The sequence below is a fragment of the Ursus arctos genome, unplaced genomic scaffold, assembly GCF_023065955.2.
Source record: "Ursus arctos isolate Adak ecotype North America unplaced genomic scaffold, UrsArc2.0 scaffold_31, whole genome shotgun sequence".
NCBI lineage: Eukaryota > Metazoa > Chordata > Mammalia > Carnivora > Ursidae > Ursus > Ursus arctos.
Window position 1 is genome coordinate 16,104,612 of NW_026622997.1, and position 19,081 is coordinate 16,123,692.

The 19,081-nt window shown below is 38.1% G+C and overlaps 1 protein-coding gene across 7 annotated transcripts in view; it reads left to right on the forward strand.

Moving 5' to 3' along the window:
* HIVEP1 (HIVEP zinc finger 1) overlaps positions 1–19,081 on the forward strand; it is a 153,168-nt gene that overhangs the window by 65,394 nt on the left and 68,693 nt on the right. For all 7 annotated transcript variants that reach the window (XM_026511496.4, XM_026511495.4, XM_048225674.2 and 4 more), the window contains one exon: positions 7,647–7,700. In XM_026511496.4, the coding sequence (XP_026367281.1) occupies positions 7,647–7,700 (54 nt within the window). The remainder of the gene's footprint in view (positions 1–7,646; positions 7,701–19,081) is intronic.

The following is a 19,081-nucleotide window of genomic DNA, read 5'->3' on the forward strand; positions in this document are numbered from 1 at the left end:
CAAGAAGAGCCCCCAGGCACAGAGAAGGTGGGCAGCCTGCCTTCCCACAGATAGAGCGCACTGTGCTTCGTTTCTGTGCCCTAGATCATAGCAGCACCCTGCATTTAAGTCCTTCATTTTGTTTTCTTTCTTTTCTTTTCTTTCTTTCTTTTTCTCTTTTTTTAAATTTTTTTTTATAAGAGGCCTTTAAAAAATTATAGGGAAAACTGTATATGTTATCCTGACTAGGGATGAGACAGCCAGCCTGAAAAGCCAGAAGAGTTCTCTTCAGACTTTGAGATCCTTGCCTCTTGGGTCTCTCTCAACCATATCTAATGTACAGGCTTACCCCTGAATTTGGTGTGTGTGTGTCTGTGTGTGTACGCATGTATGCACGGGGGCGCACACATGTATGTATACGTGTGTGAATCCATTACTGGGTTAGTAACTCAAGTTCAGTGGAACCTGGCATTTAGCCTCTCAGGGTAAGAACGCTCTGTCTTCCTAATCTTTTCTCTCCTCATCATAGTTACCATGACTACCTGCTCCCCTTCACGGCATCAGAAATCATCAAGTGGGAAGAGGAAACCAGTGTTGTCATACTCTAATAATAATATCTGAACCAAAATGGGCCACGTATTTTAATGTGATTATTAGAACTGTCTTGATCCATGTCAGTTTTTAGCATCTTGACCCAGGAGCTTATTATGTGTAAATAGTTTTCAAGCACATGTTTTTTAGCTGGAAATTTATTTCCTAGTTTAGGGCTCATATTGGTAATAAGTAGTCGATCTGTCTGTGATATAATGCTTGTTTAGAACGTCTGCTCTGACTTTGCATGTTAGCAATGCACTGGAATTGGACATCGGTAGCCATGAAGCGTCGATGAAGCTTTCCCTCCCTTATCTTCCCTGGTCTCCACCAACAGCAGCAGCTGCTGCGATAATGCAGATCCTCATGCTGCCCCTGTCCCTGTTACTTGATAAAAAGTGGCTCCGAAGAGCCAGCTGATAAGACTTTTCCCCCTAACTCCTTGGGTTTTACACAGTTTTCGGTCTTGACCTGATAAGATCTGTAATTTAGAGGTTTGGCTGCATATTAGAATCACCTGGGAAACTTTCAGTGCTGATTTGACTGATAGGGGCTGCAGTCGATCTGTCTGTGATATAATGCTTGTTTAGAACGTCTGCTCTGACTTACACCTCACACAGTTTCAGAACCCACGAGAAGTCCAGCAAGAAGGTTGAGTTTGATGAAAACCTCCTTCTTCAGATGGCTGCCAAAGCAATGTGGAACCAAGCAGGAGTCCTTAGTGCCAGCCTTCTAGCTCCTGGCTTGGGCTCTTTTATAAGTCACCGAAAACACCAGAACGCCAGCTGTTGCTCATTGATTACTGAAGTCCTTTAAAAATCTGGGTAGGAAGGCTGCAGCCCCTATCCTATTTCTGTTTATTGTTGAGGATTTTTTATTTGTTGGTTTTTTGTTTTGTTCTTACACTAACAATAGATGTGATTTAGGGATGCCTGGGGGGTGGCTCTGTAGGTTAAGCCTCTGCCTTCTGCTCAGGTCATGATCCCAGGGTCCTGGGGTCGAGCCGCACGTTGGGCTCCCTGCTTCTCCCTCTGCCTCTGCCCCTGCTTGTGTGTGCTCTCTCTCTGTCAAATAAATAAATAAAATATTTTTTTAAAAAAGATGTGATTAAATAAAGTACATTCTGCACATTATTTAAATTTCCTTTTTTCCTTCTCCCTTGTCCTATTGCTGTTACAGATGGGAACAACATGCTTCCTAATATTGAAATATTTTTGCATTCTTATTTTATACCCTACTTGGATGTGGCTTTCCAAACTTTAAATATACTTCTTTTAAAAAATTTATTATTTTTTTTTTATTTTTTAAGTGATTTCTGTGCCCAGTGTGGGGCTTGTAACTCACGACCCCAGGATCAAGAGCCACACGCTCTATGGACTGAGCCAGCCAGCCGCTCCTGTACTTCTTGGTACAGATTGTTTAATCAGTATTCACACATGCAACTTGCCTGTGGTATTGATTTTTCTGCCCCTTTGGTCACATTTTGATATCAGGATCATACTAGCTTTATAAGATGACTTAGAACAGCTTTTGTGTTATCCTATGCTCTGAAACAGTTTAGGAAATGCTTTACTCTTCAGAATCGGAAAGAATTTGATAACAAAACCATCTGGGACCTTTAAAAAAAGTAATTCTAGGGGCACCTGAGTGGCTCAGTAGGTTAAGCGTCCAATTCTTGATTTCGGCTCAGGTCATGATCTCAGGGTTGTGAGATTGAGCCCTGAGCCCCACATTGGGCTCCCCACTGAGCATGGAACCTGGTTAGGATTCTCTTCCTCTCTCTACCTACCCTGACTCCTCTCTCTCTCTCTTTCTAAATGAATGAATGAATGAATAAATATATAAATAAGTAAATAATCAATCAGTCAATCAACTAAGGTAATTCTGTTATTCTCTGGTAACTTTCTAATTTCATCCATGGTTGTTATTCCAGTGGAGTTTTCCTCTTCCTGGATCAAGTTGAGTAATTTTGTTTTCTGGAGCTAATTAATCACAATTTTCAAATTCATTAGCACACAGTTGAGTCTCCTGATTTTTTTTTTCCCTGTTTACTTCAGGCATTGTTTTCCACTTTGAAATATTACTAGTCTGGGTTATCATTTTCAGCATTGCTGTACAGTGTCATCTTCCTGGAAGACAGAGGCCCAGAGGTACAGAGATGTATGGCACATAAGGTCGGCTTACTTAGGTGATTTAGTAGTGAACACCGGGATAATTTTCATTTAAAAGCGCACGTATAAATGGTTATGGGTGTTGGGTGTGTTTTTAACATTACGTCATTGTCACATATTTAGTCTTACCGAAATAGCTCTAGCAGCTAACGGTAAGAGTAAGGAGCTTGTGCCGACGGGTAATGAGGGGACGTAGGAGTTATGCTTATTTGGTAGTAAAAATAGTACAGTCGCATATGGTGATCCTTTTTCAATCAGATGGTATCTCTTTCAGTAAATAGAGGTGCCTTTTACAGTTCATTAGGATCTGCTTCATGAAATTTTACTATTAGCCTTCCTGCTTCGTGCTGTTAGGGCTCAGCGAAGAGGGGAGAGTCTGTGGTGTTAGAGCAGGGGTTATAGGTGCTGATCCGAAAAGCAGGAGGGAAGGATGAGCTAGTGAAATTACGGTAGAAATCCCTTGTCATTGATCGAATGGAGTAATAAATAGTTGATTCAGGCGTTTACAGGGTACCCATCTGGCTTCCCACATGTTGAAATCCTTTGTAATGTTAAAGAGGATAAAATGCTGGGTTCTTAAGTGGAACCGCCCAATGCCAATTTTAAATCTGTGTACAGGTATCCCTTTTCCTCTTTTTCAGAATGCACCAGTGCTTCCCTGTCTTGGCAGGTTATGGTCACCATTGATCCAATCAGCAGATCACGCAGGTCCGTCTTAGTCTCACCAGGACTAGTGATCCTGAGCTGTGTCGCTACAGACACACAGGGTGCAAGGTTTGGTGGTGGCACAGAGAAGGGAGTGACAGGCTCTGAATGAGGGTGTTAAGAGAAGCTTTCCTCGGAAGAGGCAAATCTTGAAAGGATGCCACCTCCAGAAGGGACAGGGTGGAATCTGATGGAGACTGCGGTTAGGTGGGGCTGAAGCAGGAACGGTGGAGGCAGCAGGGACAGGAGGGAGGCGGAGGAGGACCTTGTTAGCCACACAGTGGAATTCGGACTTCACATTTACCTTGAAATTGATATTAAAGCGATCGTCAAAAGGAGAGAGTAATCTGCATGCCCCTCCAGGAAAGCCATTCTGTTTTGTTTTCCTATCTCTAGTTGCTCCTATTGTACCTGACACAGGGTAGGCATTCAGCACAATAAAAACACAGCTTTGGTTGAATCAAATCCCAAGGACTCCGTGGGTTGGTCCCCAAAGCTGTGCTGTCTTGCATCCCAAGGCTCTTGAAGGTGGTGCGGAGGGAGGCTCCCACAATTCACGATAGGGTAGACGTGGTGAGCAGGAATTTGACCAGGAACCTGTATTTGAAGAGTGCTGTATGGTTATAAATGGTTTGTTTTTAATCATTCAGTCTTCTTCCCAGAGCCCTAAAAGAAGGATTGTTTCTGAAGGGTTCTAGGACTTGGTTTTGGTTTTGGTTTTTGCTCAGTGGTTTCAGATTACATTTCACAAAGAAAAAGACTTTTTTTCTTTAATTATTTATGGATGATGGAAACAAAATAGTTTTGCATCATTTTCTTGTACAAACAAAAGTTTTTATTTTTTATTTATATATATATTTTTTACAAACAAGAGTTTTTAAATATGTAAGCCATTATACAAGATTGTTCATAGCCTTTACCATTAACAGACAATTTCTGTGCTTTATTGGAGAAGAAAATCTATAAAAAGTTGGAAATTTTTAATAGTTGCAGAACCAAAATATGTCTTATGGGATTAGTACCCCCTCCCTTCTCCTGGCCTACTACTCTTTCAGCCACAGGCCCCTCTGGATCCTAAAAAAGATTATGGATCCATTCATGTTGCCTTTCCCAGGTGACAGCACCTCCAAGTACATTTAGTAAAAATTGAATTAATTAGAATTACATCTTAAATACAGTAAGAACTCATTACATAAGAATGCATTACTCACTTTAGATTTACCAACAGGGTGTGGGCATATCCATTTTTAGCCTTGAACAACAGCAACAGAGAAACTACAATTTATTTCTGAATGTGTAGTTCTCTGCGAGATTGTTACCTCAGATAACAGTGACACTGGGGAGGGGGTGACAGAAATGGCTCCGAATCCGAGATCCCATTCTAAACAACACCCCCAGCCTCCCAAGTCAAGACTCATAATAATGAGGTCATATATTATTGCTGGGAAGTGTTAGCCTTGGTAAAGCGAAAAGGGTAAAAAAATAAAAGGTAAGAAAGATGTGTAGGGAACTGCTGCTTATATCGGGTTCAGAATCCAGCAGTGGGTCCTGTAATCAATGTAGCTGGCTGGGCAAGGCAGCATTTTTCATTTTTAATAGGAAAAGATAGAGGATGGGGTGTGGGTAGGTTTGTTTCTGAATTATGTGTACACATAATAGTACGCATGTGTAATTGGTTGGAATGTAAAAATATATTTATTGCTCTGATTCATAGTGAAAAAAATGATAAATATTGCTTTAAATATCAGTAAATTGCCTTGTCTGAACCAATTAAGCGCGTACAACGTATGACCACTTTCTCTGTGATTTTGGAGTGTCTCTGCAGCATCCTGTTTTACCAGGGGAATCATAAAGCATAGGTTAAATATACACAGGACTTTTTTCTAAAAATTGAAGCAAAAGCTTTGGAAATTGGCTGTTAGAAGCCCTCTCCATGAAAATTGTATTTACCTACTGAACTGGAGCCTTAGGTAGAAGCATTTAAGTAGATGCTTATCCCCAACATAGTAGATGTCCTACCTCTTCTGATTTATGCACGGTTATTATGAAGAGAAAAAGGCAACTTACTTGGAAATTTAACAACAAAGAGTAGTGTTCTGTGATCACATGTAAATTGAGGACATTTTTGTAGGAATTTGTTATGTTAAGGTGTAAACAGAAGGTGGCCAAACGTCCATATTACTGAATAGCAGCTGTTCTTTAAATATATGTTAGATCTTGAGTTTTTGTTGCTTTGAGCCACAATTGATTCTGTTAATAAACAGTTGTTTTATTATATAATGCCAAATTATGCGTGCATAAACTCTTAAACACAGTCATTACTACTATGAATATATAGAACATATACATATATAATATTTATGGTTCTTGAGTTTGGATGAACTGCTGGCATAGAACTAACAGTATTTTTTCCTTTTTGTGTTTCTCAAGGACTATATATTTAAATTATATGATTTGTTTCTTTATATTTTTGAAGGTCTCCCGTGTACTTGGTGTATTTTATTTTTTAAAAAGTGGCCCTTGCCCTTTTGTTATTTATGTTAACATAGATTTCGTCCATGGATTTGGTATTTTTTTCTCTTTGAAGTAAAGTTACTGCTGAGGCAAGATCCACGTTCTACATTTAATAAGAGGTTTTGTTTGTTTTTGGGGTTTTTTTTTTTAGGACGGTTTCCAATTTCACTTGTCATTTCATGAGAAATAATTAAAATTTATAAATAAGAAAAATTGTATTATTTCTACGGGTTATCTCTACTCCTCATCCGTCTCATTCTGGATCCGATAATTAGCAGCAAAGAAATAGGACATTGCTGTGGGGATACATTGGTCAGGATAAAAATTTAGTTATTTTTGACCAACGCTGATAGTCAGTGTCTAATATTTCAAACCAGCTCATCTCCTTTTTTCTGCTGCTCCCACTCTGCCTTTATCCTGTAGGCTGGGTGGATCAATATGCAATTAAAAGGAGTTTGATCAGTAAATTGGAGGTTCTCTGAGTTTCTGGCTTTCCCGGCAAGGTTGACGGGAGAAGCAGCAGATGGACCAGAGTTCAGAGGGCCTGTGGTGGGATCTGCATCTTTTATTTGTTTGGAAAAGATGCATTTTAGAGATTCATCTGTAGCCAGTGGTGGTAGGGGTAGCATTGGAGACCATTTTAGAGACTGGTGGTAGATGCCCAAAGGCATAAATGACTAAGTACCAATATTTTGAAAGCTTTTAAACGATAGTTCTATGGACTAACTATAATATATACAATTACTGGTTGGTATTCATTTCAGTACAAAATAGTTCCCTGGGAATTTCGTAGCTTCTTCTGTGATCACGAGCACTTAGACCTCAGTATTAAACTTGGAACTGGTTATTGTCATGATCATCAAATAAGTGCGTCTTTATGAAATTTAATTGTTAACCAAGGTAGAACACGTGCTTTTTTACAAAACCCAGTGGTGCTCAGAGCCTCAGATCCAAGACCTGTCGGCTCAGGGCCCACACTTGGCTCCCTCTCCTGTCCGCTCCTGGGGCAGCCTCCCAGGGCCTGTTTGGTATTACTTCCGGGTTACACTTGATCCTTCAAAACTGGTTCCTGTGTAACAGTTCTGTGGTCATTACTTTGATGTAGGATCTCTTTAATGCAGTATGCTACCTCACACTTCAAAAGTGACTATCGTGTTACCAAGGCTTGGCAGGATGGGTCGGTATTAATTAAAGCTACTCTTTGGTTCCTCATTTAATTTATTTCCCGGTTCTTCCATGTTTGGCATAGGGCTCAGGCCATCTATGAACTTGGATTAGACTTGTTTCTAAGCTAGTGGGTGTTTGCTATATCTGTCTAATAAAATCCTTGTTGGGCATTTGTATGTCTTCATAAGGAAAGGTTTATTTTTAGGTGCTTTTATTAGGTAACTTGACATTTTTTAACTATAGTTCAGTATTTGAAATGCACTCATTATTTGCATTATGGAAACATTAATTAATTGGAAGTGGTCCTTGTGACCAAGGCGTGACTGAAAGGAGAAATTCAATTCTAAAATAAGGGAATATATCATTATTTTGACAGTTTACATATATTTATTTCACAAATAATTCATTCAATAAATATTTATTACTATGTTTCAGACACCATGTTTGTAAGTAGTATGTTTACTATATTCTTGTTTGTATATGATGAATTGATTTGTAAAATTTCTTTGTTTTTCTTAGACAAAATTGAAGAAGCACAAAAAGAACTCAATGGGGCAGAAGTGTCAAAAAAAGGTAAATTAAACTCAACTGCAATATAGACTATTTTTTATACGCATATAAATCCAATGTGTGGATATTTATTTTATATACATTAAAAGTATGTAAGTTAAAATTATAGACAAAATAAACACAGAATTTCTAACATTTTCTTTCCTCACTATCAGTAGTTCACCTTGTATACTCCTTGTGCCCCACTTTGGAGATTATGCATTTTCTTTTTTCTTTCTTTCTTTCTTTTTTTTAATTATGTTAGTCACCATACAGTACATTATTAGTTTTTTGATGTAGTGTTCCATGATTCATTGTTTGTGTATAACACCCAGTGCTCACTGCAATATGTGCCCTCCTTAATACCCATCACCGGGCTAACCTATCCCCCCATCCCCCTCCCCTCTGGAGCCCTCAGTTTGTTTATGGGAGTCCATAGTCTCTCGTGGTTCATCTCCACCTCTGATTCCACCCCCTTCAGTTTTCACTTTCTTCTCCTGATGTTTTCCATGTTATTCCTTATGTCCCACATATAAGTGAAACCATATGACAATTGTCTTTATCTGCTTGACTTATTTCACTTAGTATAATCCCCTCCAGTTCCATCCATGCCAATGCAAAATGCGGGGTATTCATCTTTCCTGATGGCTGACTAATATTCCAATGTGTGGGTGGGTGTGTGTGTGTGTGTGTGTGTGTGCGTGTGTGCGTGTGTATCCCATCTTCTTTATTCATCTGTTTTTTTTTAAATTTTATTTATTTATTTGACAGAGCGAGATAGCACAAGGAGGGGGAACAGGGGGAACAGTAGAGGGAGAGGGAGAAGCAGGCTCCCGCTGAGCAGGGAACCCGATGCGGGGCTCAATCCCAGGACCCTGAGATCATGACCTGAGCTGAAGGCAGACGCTTAACCATCTGAGCCACCCAGGCGTCCCTTTATCTCTTCATCTGTTGAAGAGCATCTCGGCTCCTTCCACAGTTTGGCTATTGTGGACATTGCTGCTATGAACATTGGGGTACATGTGTCCCTTCTTTTCACTGCATCTGTATCTTTGTGGTAAAGACCCAGTAATGTAATGGCTGGTTCATAGGGTAGCTCTATTTTTAACTCTTCAAGGAACTTCTATATTGTTTTCCAAAGTGACTGTACCAACTTGCATTCCCACCAAAAGTGTAAGAGGGTTCCCCTTTCTCTACATCCTCTCCAACATTCGTTTCCTCCTTGTTAATTTTTGCTGTTCTAACTGGTATAAGGTGGTATCTCAGTGTTGTTTTGATTTGTATTTCCCTAATGGCTAATGATGTTGAACATTTTTTCATGTGTCTGTTAGCCATTTGTGTGTCTTCTTTGGAGAAGTGTCTGTTCATGTCTTCTGCCCATTTTTTTACTTGATTGTTTTTTGGGTGTTGAGTTTGAGAAGTTCTTTATAGATCTTGGATACCAGCCCTTTATCTGTAGTGTCATTTGCAGACATCTTCTCCCATTCCATGGGTTGCCTCTTTGCTGACTGTTTGCTTTGCTGTGCAGAAGCTTTTTGTCTTGATGAAGTCCCAAAAGTTCATTTTTGCTTTTGTTTCCCTTGCCTTTGGAGACGTGTCCTAAAAGAAGTTGCTGTGGCTGATGTCGAAGAGGTTACTGCCTATATTCTCCTCCAGGATTCTGATGGATTCCTGTCTCACATTGAGATCTTTCATCCATTTAGAGTTTTATCTTTGTGTATGGTGTAAGAGAATGGTTAAGTTTCATTCTTCTGTATATAGCTGTCCAGTTTTCCCAGCACCATTTATTGAAGAGACTATCTTTTTGCCATTGGATGTTTTTTCCTGATTTGTCGAAGATTAGTTGACTATAGAGTTGAGGGTCCATTTCTGGGCTCTCTGTTCTGTTCCATTGATATATGTGTCTATTTTTGTGCCAATACCATGCTGTCTTGGTGATCACAGCTTTGTAACGTAGCATGAAATCAGGCAGTGTGATGCCCCCAGCTTTGTTTTTCTTTTTCAACATTTCCTTGGCAGTTTAGGGTCTTTTCTGGCTCCATACAAATTTTAGGATTGTTTTTCCAACTCTTTGAAAAATGCCAGTGGTATTTTGATAGGGATGGCGTTGAAAGTATAGATATGCTCTGGGCAGCACAGACATTTTAACAATGTTTATTCTTCCAATCCATGAGCATGGAATGTTTTTCCATCTTTTTGTGTCTTCTTCAATTTCTTTCATAAGTGTTCTATAGTTTCTAGAGCACAGATCCTTTACCTCTTTGGTAGGTTTATTCCTAGGTAATTTATGGGTTTTGGTGCTATTGTAAATGGAATCGATTCCCTAATTTCTCTTTCTACAGTTACACTGTTAGTGTGTAGTAAAGCAACTGGTTTCTGTGCATTGATTTTGTATGCTGCCACATTGCTGAACTGCTGTATGAGTTCTAGCAGTTTTGGGGGTGGAGTCTTTTGGGTTTTCCATATAAAGTATCATGTCATCTGCGAAGACGGAAAGTTTGACTTCTTCTTTGCCAGTTTGAATACCTTTTATTTCTTTTTGTTATCTGATTGCTGTTGCTAGGACTTCTAGTACTATGTTGAACAATAGTGGTGAGAGTGGCCATCCTTGTCGTGTTCCTGATCTTAAGGGAAAAGCTTTCAGCTTTTCACCATTGAGAATGATATTTGCTGTGGGCTTTTCGTAGATGGTTTTTATGAAATTGAGGAATGTTCCCACTATCCCTACACTCTGAAGAGTTTTAATCAGGAAAGGGTGTTGTATTTTGCCAAATGTTTTTTCTGCATCAATTGAGAGGATCATATCATTCTTGTTTTTTCTATTATTAATGTGTTCTATCACATTGATTGATTTGTGAGTATTGACCCACCCTTGCATCCCAGGAATAAATCCCACCTGGTTGCGATGGATAATCCTTTTAATTTACTATTGAATCCTATTGGGTAGGATCTTGTTGAGAATTTTGGCGTCCATATTCATTAGGGATATTGGTCTGTAATTCTCCTTTTTGATGGGGTCTTTTCCTGGTTTTGGAATCAAGGTAATGCTGGCCTCATAGAACGAATTTGGAAGTTTTCCTTCTGTTTCTATTTTTTTGGAACAGCTTCAGGAGAATCGGTATTATTTCTTCTTTAAATGTTGGTAGAATTCCCCAGGGAATCCATCAGGCCCTGGAGTCTTGTTTTTTATCACTGCTTCAGTTTCATTACTGGTTATTGGTCTATTCAGATTGTCAGTTTCTTCCTATTTCAGTCTTAGTAGTTTATAGATTTCCAAGAAGGCATCCATTCCTTCCAGGTTCCTTAATTTATTGGCATATAGTTGTTGATAATTTCTAATAATTGTTTCTGTTTCCTTGGTGTCAGTCATGATTTCTCCCCTTTCATTCATAATTTTAATAATTTGGGTCCTTTCTCTTTTCTTTTGGATAAGTCTGGCCAGGGGTTTATCAATCTTATTAATTCTTTTAAAGAACCAGGTTCTACTTTGGTTGATCTGCTCTACTGTTTTTCTGGTTTCTATTTCATTGATTTCTGCTCTCATCTTTATTATTTCTCTTCTCCTGCTTGGTTTAGGTTTTATTTACTGTTCTTTCTCCAGTTCTTTTAGGTGTAAGGTTAGCTTGTGCATTTGGGATTTTTCTACTTTTTTGAGTGAGGCTTGGATGGCTATGTATTTCCCCCTTAGGACCGCCTTTGCAGTATCCCATAGATTTGGACCAATATGTTTTCATTCTCATTGGTTTCCATGAATTGTTTAAGTTCTTCTTTAATTTACTGGTTGACCCAAACATTCTTTAACAGAATGGTCCTTAGCTTCCAAGTGTTTGAATTCCTTCCAAATTTTTTCTTATGATTGAGTTCCAGTTTCAAAGCATGTGGTCTGAAAATATGCAGGAAATAATCTCAGTTTTTGGGTATCGGTTGAGACCTGATTTGTGACCCAGTATGTGGTCTGTTCTGGAGAAAGTTCCCGGTATGTTCAAGAAGAATAAGTATTCTGTTGTTTTACGGTGGAATGTTCTATATATATATCTGTGAAGTCCATCTGGTCCAGTGTGTCATTCAGAGCTCTTGTTTCTTTGTTGATCTTCTGCTTAGATGATCTGTCTATTGCTGAGAGTGGAGTGTTGAGGTCTCCTACTATTAAAGTATTATTATCAATATGATTCTTTATTTTGGTTAACAGTTGGCTTATGTGGTTGGCTGCTCCCATGTTTAGGGCATAGATATTTCCAATTATTAGATCCCCTTGTTGGATAGACCGTTTAAGAATGATACAGTGTCCCTCTGTATCTCTTACTACAGTCTTTAGCTTAAGATCTAATTTGTCTGATATGAGAATTGCTATCCCAGCTTTCTTTTGAAGTCCGTTAGCATGAAAAATGGTTCTCCATCCCCTCACTTTCAGTCTGGATGTATCTTTAAGTTTAAAATGAGTCTCTTGTAGACAGCATATGGATGGGTCATGTCTTTTTATCCAGTCTGCAACCCTGTGCCATTTCATGGGAGCATTTAGGCCATTCACGTTGAGAGTGACTATTGAAAGATATGATTTTAGTGCCATCATGTTGCCTGTGAAATCCCTATTTCTATAGATTGTCTCTAAAATGCTGGTCGTATTACTACTGGAGTCTTTCTTCTTTTGTAGAACCCCCCCTTAATATTTCTTGCAGGCCGTCGTCTTGGTGGTCACATATTCTTTCAGTGTCTGCCGGTCTTGGAAACTCCTTGTCTCTCCATCCATTCTGAATGACAGCCTTGCTGGATAAAGCATCCTTGGCTGCATGTTCTTCTCATTTACTACCCTGAATATGTCTTGCCAGCCCTTTCTGGCTTGCCAGGTTTCTGTGGACAGGTTTGAGGTTATTCTGATGTTCCTCCCTCTGTAAGAAATCTCTTACCCCTAGCCGCATTCAGGATTATTTCTTTGGATCTAAGATTTGCTAGTTTTACTTTTATATGTCGAGGCATTGGTCTGTTCTCTTTGATCTTGGGAGGGGTCCTCTCTGCCTCTTGGACACAAATGCTTGCTTCCTTCCCCAGATTAGGGAAGTTGTCAGCTACAATTTGCTCAAATATATCTTCTAGACCTCTCTCTCTATCCACCCACTTAGGGATCCCAATAATTCTGACATTGGAACGTTTCATGGCATCATTAATTTCTCTCAGTCTGATCTCTTGGGATTTAAGCTGTTTTTCCCAGGCCTCCCTGGTTTCCTTCTTTTCTATCATTTTATCTTCTAGCTCACTAATTCGTGCTTCTGCCTCGTTTACCCTGGCATTAGACCGCATTTCATTCATAGCATTTTTAAATTTGGCCTGATTAGATCTTATTTCTGCCCTTAGAGATTCTGTTGCTAATATTTTTCTCAAGCCTAGATATCGACTTCATAATTGTTACTCTGAAGTCTATTTCTGACATCTTGCTTATATCCATATCCATTAGGTCTGTGGCAGAGGCCATAGTGTCTGATTCTTTTCTTTGTTGGGGGTTCGTCCTCTTAGTCATTCTGTTGGGTGATGGTTGAGGGAATGTACAGAGTCCAAAGTATTAACCACAACCCAAGCAAGATGCACCTGTTTTATAGGGACCCTAGGGTTGTCGTCCTCTTGTTCTTCCAGCCTGTCTTCTGGGGGAAGAGCTTGCTGCCCCCTGTTGGGGGTGGGGGTTGCTCAGTGAAAACCAGCTTTTTGAACTTTTATTCTCTGGCGGCTTTCCCTGGTGGCTTCCTGCGTCTCTTCCGAGAGTCAGAGGAGAAGTGAACGCGCTGAAACCTCTGTCCTAGAACAGTGAAATCACAGTCTGGTCTTCACTGAGCTCTCCAGGCCACACTCTTTCCGTTTCTGTCTGCTCTGCTAAAACCCACAGCCTCCCCCAGTGTGCGCCCCACAGCTCCTGTCCCAGAGGACAGTCCCAAGGCTGGGCATGTCTCTGTCCTTTGTGTTTCTAAAACCACGGGCCGCCCTGGTTCGCACGCGCGCACCCACAGCTCCTGGATCCCGTCAGGGGGCTGCACTAAAGTCCCTTCCCCTCTGCTACCGGTCTGCGAGTCTGTGCCCGTCCCCAGTGCGGACGCTTTCGCGCTCCAGTCTTATATCACCTTCCAGGCGCCAGCTTATGGCCCTCGCTCCCCCTTCTGTATCTCCCCGCAGCGTCATGGCTCCGCCCTTCATTCCTCGCAACCGCCTGAGATTTTCTGCTTGTAGAGATCCAGATATATGTTCTTACATCTCAGGTTGATTTCATGGGTGTTCAGAATGGTTCGGTAGATATTCAATTCAGGGGACCAGTTGAAATAGAGTCCCCTACTCCTCCGTCATCTTCCCTCCGACCCCTATAGACTGTTTTCTTAACAGTGAGTCCTATACAGATACCTTGTAATTGCAGCCTTACTAAATCTATCATTGTAAATATGTCACAAAATTAAAAGTCACCTTAGACTAATTAACACCTAAAAGTGTGTGGGCTTTGCTTTATGAAATGCTTTAGCTACATAGCATATTCTGTAACTGTTTCCCGCATATTTATATATTGCTGGTAGGATTATGAAAAATTGCTGCAGGTCTTTTGAAAGTCCTGCTTATGAGACCGTCCCATAGCAATAGAAGTACAAATATAATGTCTAACGATGGCTGTGTTTACACACATATATATACACCTTTGTGTGTCTTTGTGATGCAGTATTTTTTATAATGACAAAAGCCCAAGACAAATAAAATAATATGAATGGTAGTTAGTGGGAAATAGTTGAATAAATTGTAGTACATTCATATTTTGGGATATATTATATACCTTTTTAAAAAATGTTGATTATTTCAATTGATGATTTATTGCTGAATGAGGAAAGTGAAATTGCATTGTAGCTTGTAAAATATCTCAGTTTTTTTATTCAGTCGAATGGCAAAGGCATACACACGCACACATATGTATTTACACACATACTCATACGTACGATTGTAGAAGTTTGGACAAAGTTCGCAAGGACTGTGCACAAGTATATTTATAATGGTGGAAGAAGGAGCTGAGGGAAATTAACTTTTATTTATATGGCTTTGTGTTTTTTATTAGTTATAATGGTTATAATTTTGTATAAAAAATAAAAAGTTGAAAGGCAAAAACTGATTGTCGTCATGGAAAATATACTGGTTACTTTTCCAGGTAACATGAAGAAATGCATTCACTATAGAGCAGCCAGTGCAGAGGGGAAAACAGTGTGAGGTGGCTAGTGTTCTAACACTATATGTTAATGAGAAAAATTGATTAAAAGGACATAATTAAAGCTCCCTTTGTAGCATTTATATTTCATAATTTATTATTTCTTTGTCCTTCTTATATCTTGTAATTAAAATGTGGAATATTTTGACAGAGTAATTTAGCCATGTAGGATTCCAACTGAAAATCTTTTTTTTTTTTTTTTTTTTTTAAATCTAGTTGGGTTCCTAGTTAGGTGTCTTGAGTAGAAATATTTCTGGCTATCCAGGTTCTCCATCCCTTGGGACAACCTAAGAACTTCCAAGATAGGTTTGGGGTTGGTCTGAATAATTAGGTTGTGATGTGCAGTAGCCCTAAAGTGTCTCTTTTCTCTATTTTCCTTTTCTCCCACCCCCTTCTACCATGCAATCTGGAAGGTCCATAACAAATAGGCTCCTTTAATGACATTCTTGCAGAAAAGTCTAGAAAGAACAGAGAAGTCGCTGTAGCCATGCTGTCCCTTTCAGCGGTTGACCAAAGATCTGTTCCCCCATCGCTGTAGACATAAAGCATTTAAGACACGCAGGCTCTAAGAGATCTTTTACATCTAGTAATGGGTTAGAGCTGCTTCAAGTAGAAAAATAAATGTGTGCCTGTTTTCCTTTTCCTTCTTTCTTACTCCAGTGGCACAGTTTTAAGAACAGTGAACTAAATGCCTGATAGGAAGGAGGAAACAGAACAAAGGTTCCAGAAAAAGAGATTGGATAATGAGGTTCAGAATAATCTAGTGGGCTACATTTGGCAGGCTACATTTATTTAAGACCTAGGATGAATACCAAGTGAGCATTGTTCTGCACAACTCACTGCCTAGAATTACTACTTGGCTTTCATTTTTACGTACACATTCTGGGCAAATTAAAAATAAAATAGCTTTTCCCTCAAATATAATTAAGGAATAATATCAGTTTGTCTTTAACAATATGAGATAAAGTCTTCGAGTAATAAAAGTGTTGAGATTTCTCAAATCTTTGCCTGCTGAGCTGCCTGTTTTATTCGAGGAAATTCATTTCATCCTCCGAATAATATACTTTAAAAATTTGTTGTTTATTGTTTTTATTAAGATGAGGCATCTCGGACAGATCACTTTTTCACTCTTTTTTCAAGATGCTTTTGTTTTTTCCCCCCTGAAAGTTTGACTTTTTCTTCTATATCTGGTTATTTTTCTACAATACTCGTGGTTCTAAGGCTCTGTCTCCATTGAAGATACTGTAATCCTTAACTTATCTGTGGCTTTCTCCCTTTTCCTTTATTTTTACCATTAGGACAGGAAACTAATTTATCTTCAGAAGCGTCTGTGTTAATGGCAGGCCCTTACAAAAAAACATTTTTTAAATAAATCTTGTTTGTTGATAGATGTTTATACTTTTCTAACATTTTAAGAAAGGATTAATCTGTTTAATATGGTGGCAAAGAAAGTAACTTGGCCCATTACACACCAATAAAATAAAGAAGGACACTAAATAATGTTAATGTATTTCTTTTAGTCTTTCTCTCTGCTTGTGAATTAAAGTTAGATGACTTTAATTTATTTTGATTTTAATCGGTTTGGTGATAAACAGAACATGTAACAGTCACATAATTCTCCATAATGTCATTATATTCTTCCTTACAGTGCTCTTTACTTGTCCTTAGCATCCATTGTATTTGACACTATTCCTAAAATTATTGCACGGGATTTAAATAAAATAAACAGTGAATGTCACAGATGTGGGAACGGAGTATGTTATAAAATAAACTGGGGAGAAATAAATAGATCAGTTTTTCCAGAGAGCTTTCATGTGCTTTCTTTGTCCAAGTTTTAATTTTAATAGTTTAAAATTTTTATCATACGATATTTGATACCTATAAATTAATGTATGTAATGTATTATAAAGCATAAAAATAACATGGTGTTCTTTGATTCCACTACGCAGTGTAAGTAAGCACTGGCTCATTGTCAATACTGTTGCATCAGCCTGCGTGCCAGGTTCCGTGTCATCCTGCTGTCTGCTCTGTTGAGGTAGTTACCGTCCTCAACTTTGTGTTCATTGTGTTAATGCTTCATGAAAATAATTATGTTTTTTCGTTTTGCCTGAGTTTGAGCTTTAAAAATAAAATTATGTTGTATAATTTTAACAGCTTTTTCACTCAGCGTTCTTTCCAAAATGTATACATGTTGTTGCATGTAGCTATTTCTTTTCATTGCTGTAATAATATTTTATTATGTGAAACAGTATGTGCCTCCATTCTCTTGTTGATGGATTTGAGTTATTTCTACCTTTTTGCTGTCACAAACAGTGCAGCTATGAATATTCTCATATCCTGGTACATATCTGCGAGTTTTCCAGGGCATATAGTAGGGAATATAATCATGTCTAAGAATTCATTTTGTGCTTGGAATTGTCAACCCTTTTATTTTTTCTGTTTGGATGGGTAAAAAATAGTATTTTGTCCTGCTCTTGATTTATTTTCCCCTAATTAGTAGCATTCAATGTATCTTCATTGGTATTCCACCTTCTAGAAATGCTTATTAGTATCTCTTAAGCATTTTACAAATCTTTGTTTTTTTCCTTAACATATCTTGGATGACAGTCTTTTATTCATGTTATGTGCTTTAGTTTTGTGCTTAATTTTTTACTTTCTTTAAAGTGCCTTTTAGTAAACAGAAGCTCTTGATTTTAATATTATCAAACTCTACTAGGCTTTTTCTTTTGTGATTCGTATTTTTTTTGTTTTGGGGATTTTTAAACTTACTTGCTTGTCTTACATTCTTCCCTACCACAAGGTCACACATATTTTTTTCTCTCTTTTCTTCTAAAAAAAAACCTTTCACATTCAGATAAAAAAATCCATCTGGAGTTGATTTTTTTTTTTAATGTACTATCAGGATTCCAGTTTTGTGGATTTGTTTGTTTGTTTGTCCCTGAACATGTATTGAGTGGATTTCCCTTTACTGTCTGTTTCATACAAATTTTCCTTATATGTATGGGTTTGTTTCTTGGCTCTTTATTCTGTTCTGTTTATGTATCTGTGCGTTAATATCACAGTGTATTAATTACTTCACTTTATGTTGTAATATACAGTATAGTAGAGCAAATTCCTGAAGTGTTTTGACTATTTCCAGATTTTTGCTCATCCATTTAAATTTTAGAATCAACTTTTAAAAGAACATGTTGGGACCTTGTTTGGAATTACGTTGAATTTGGGGCAGACTGACCGTTGTCACAATTTTCAGGCTATGTATAAAAATAGCTTATATTTGATACACGTATTTTCTCTAATGTCTTATAATTTTTTTCCGTATGGGTCTTGTATTTATTTTTTATTGAATTTACTTGTTGGAACTTTATTTTTTTGCTGATATCATTGATTGTACAGATACATATAGATGAAATTGTTTTCTAGTTCTTGTTGACAAATAGAAATGCAGTGTATTTTTTGTATATTCATCTTGTATCCAGCCACTTGGCTGAATCGTTCATTCTGAAAATTTGCCGGCAGATGCTTTAGATTTTCTTATAAATAGTCATATCAGCTGGAAGTAATGAAAGTTTTGTTTCCTCCTTTTTAAAATAATTGTTCCTTTATTTATTTTTCTTGTTTTACCCAGTTGGCTCCAGTAAAATATCAGAAGAATGGTAGTGTTAGCTTCCTTGGCTTGTTCTTGATTTTAAAGGGAATGCTTCTAAATATTTCACCATTAAAATGTTTGAAGTCTTTTTATGGGAGGCTAGGGTCAGTTTTGTTTTTTTTTTAATAGTTTAAGGAGGTTATCTTTTTGATGTATTGAGATTTTTAAAAGTATCATAAGTGGCTCTTTTTTTAATCAAATGCTTTTTCTTCATATGTAGAGCTAATCTTCTGGTCTTCCTCCTCTCATTCTACGGTTTACACTTCACTTGCATTCTTTTAATAAAACCAATTTAGTCTTGATGTTTGTCTTTTTAAACACACTGCTAGATTTGATGTTGAAGAATTCTGTGTCCATGTTCAAGAGATAATGGTTTTATTTTCTTATAATTTTCGTTGCCCGATTTGTCTGTTATACTAGCTTAACAGAGGAGATCTGAGAATTGTCCTCCTGCTTCCATGGATGTGTTTGTTTAATATTGGAATGACAGCTTTATAGGGAGGTCTTAGAATATATTTTGACTTTCAAGAGAGATTGAGG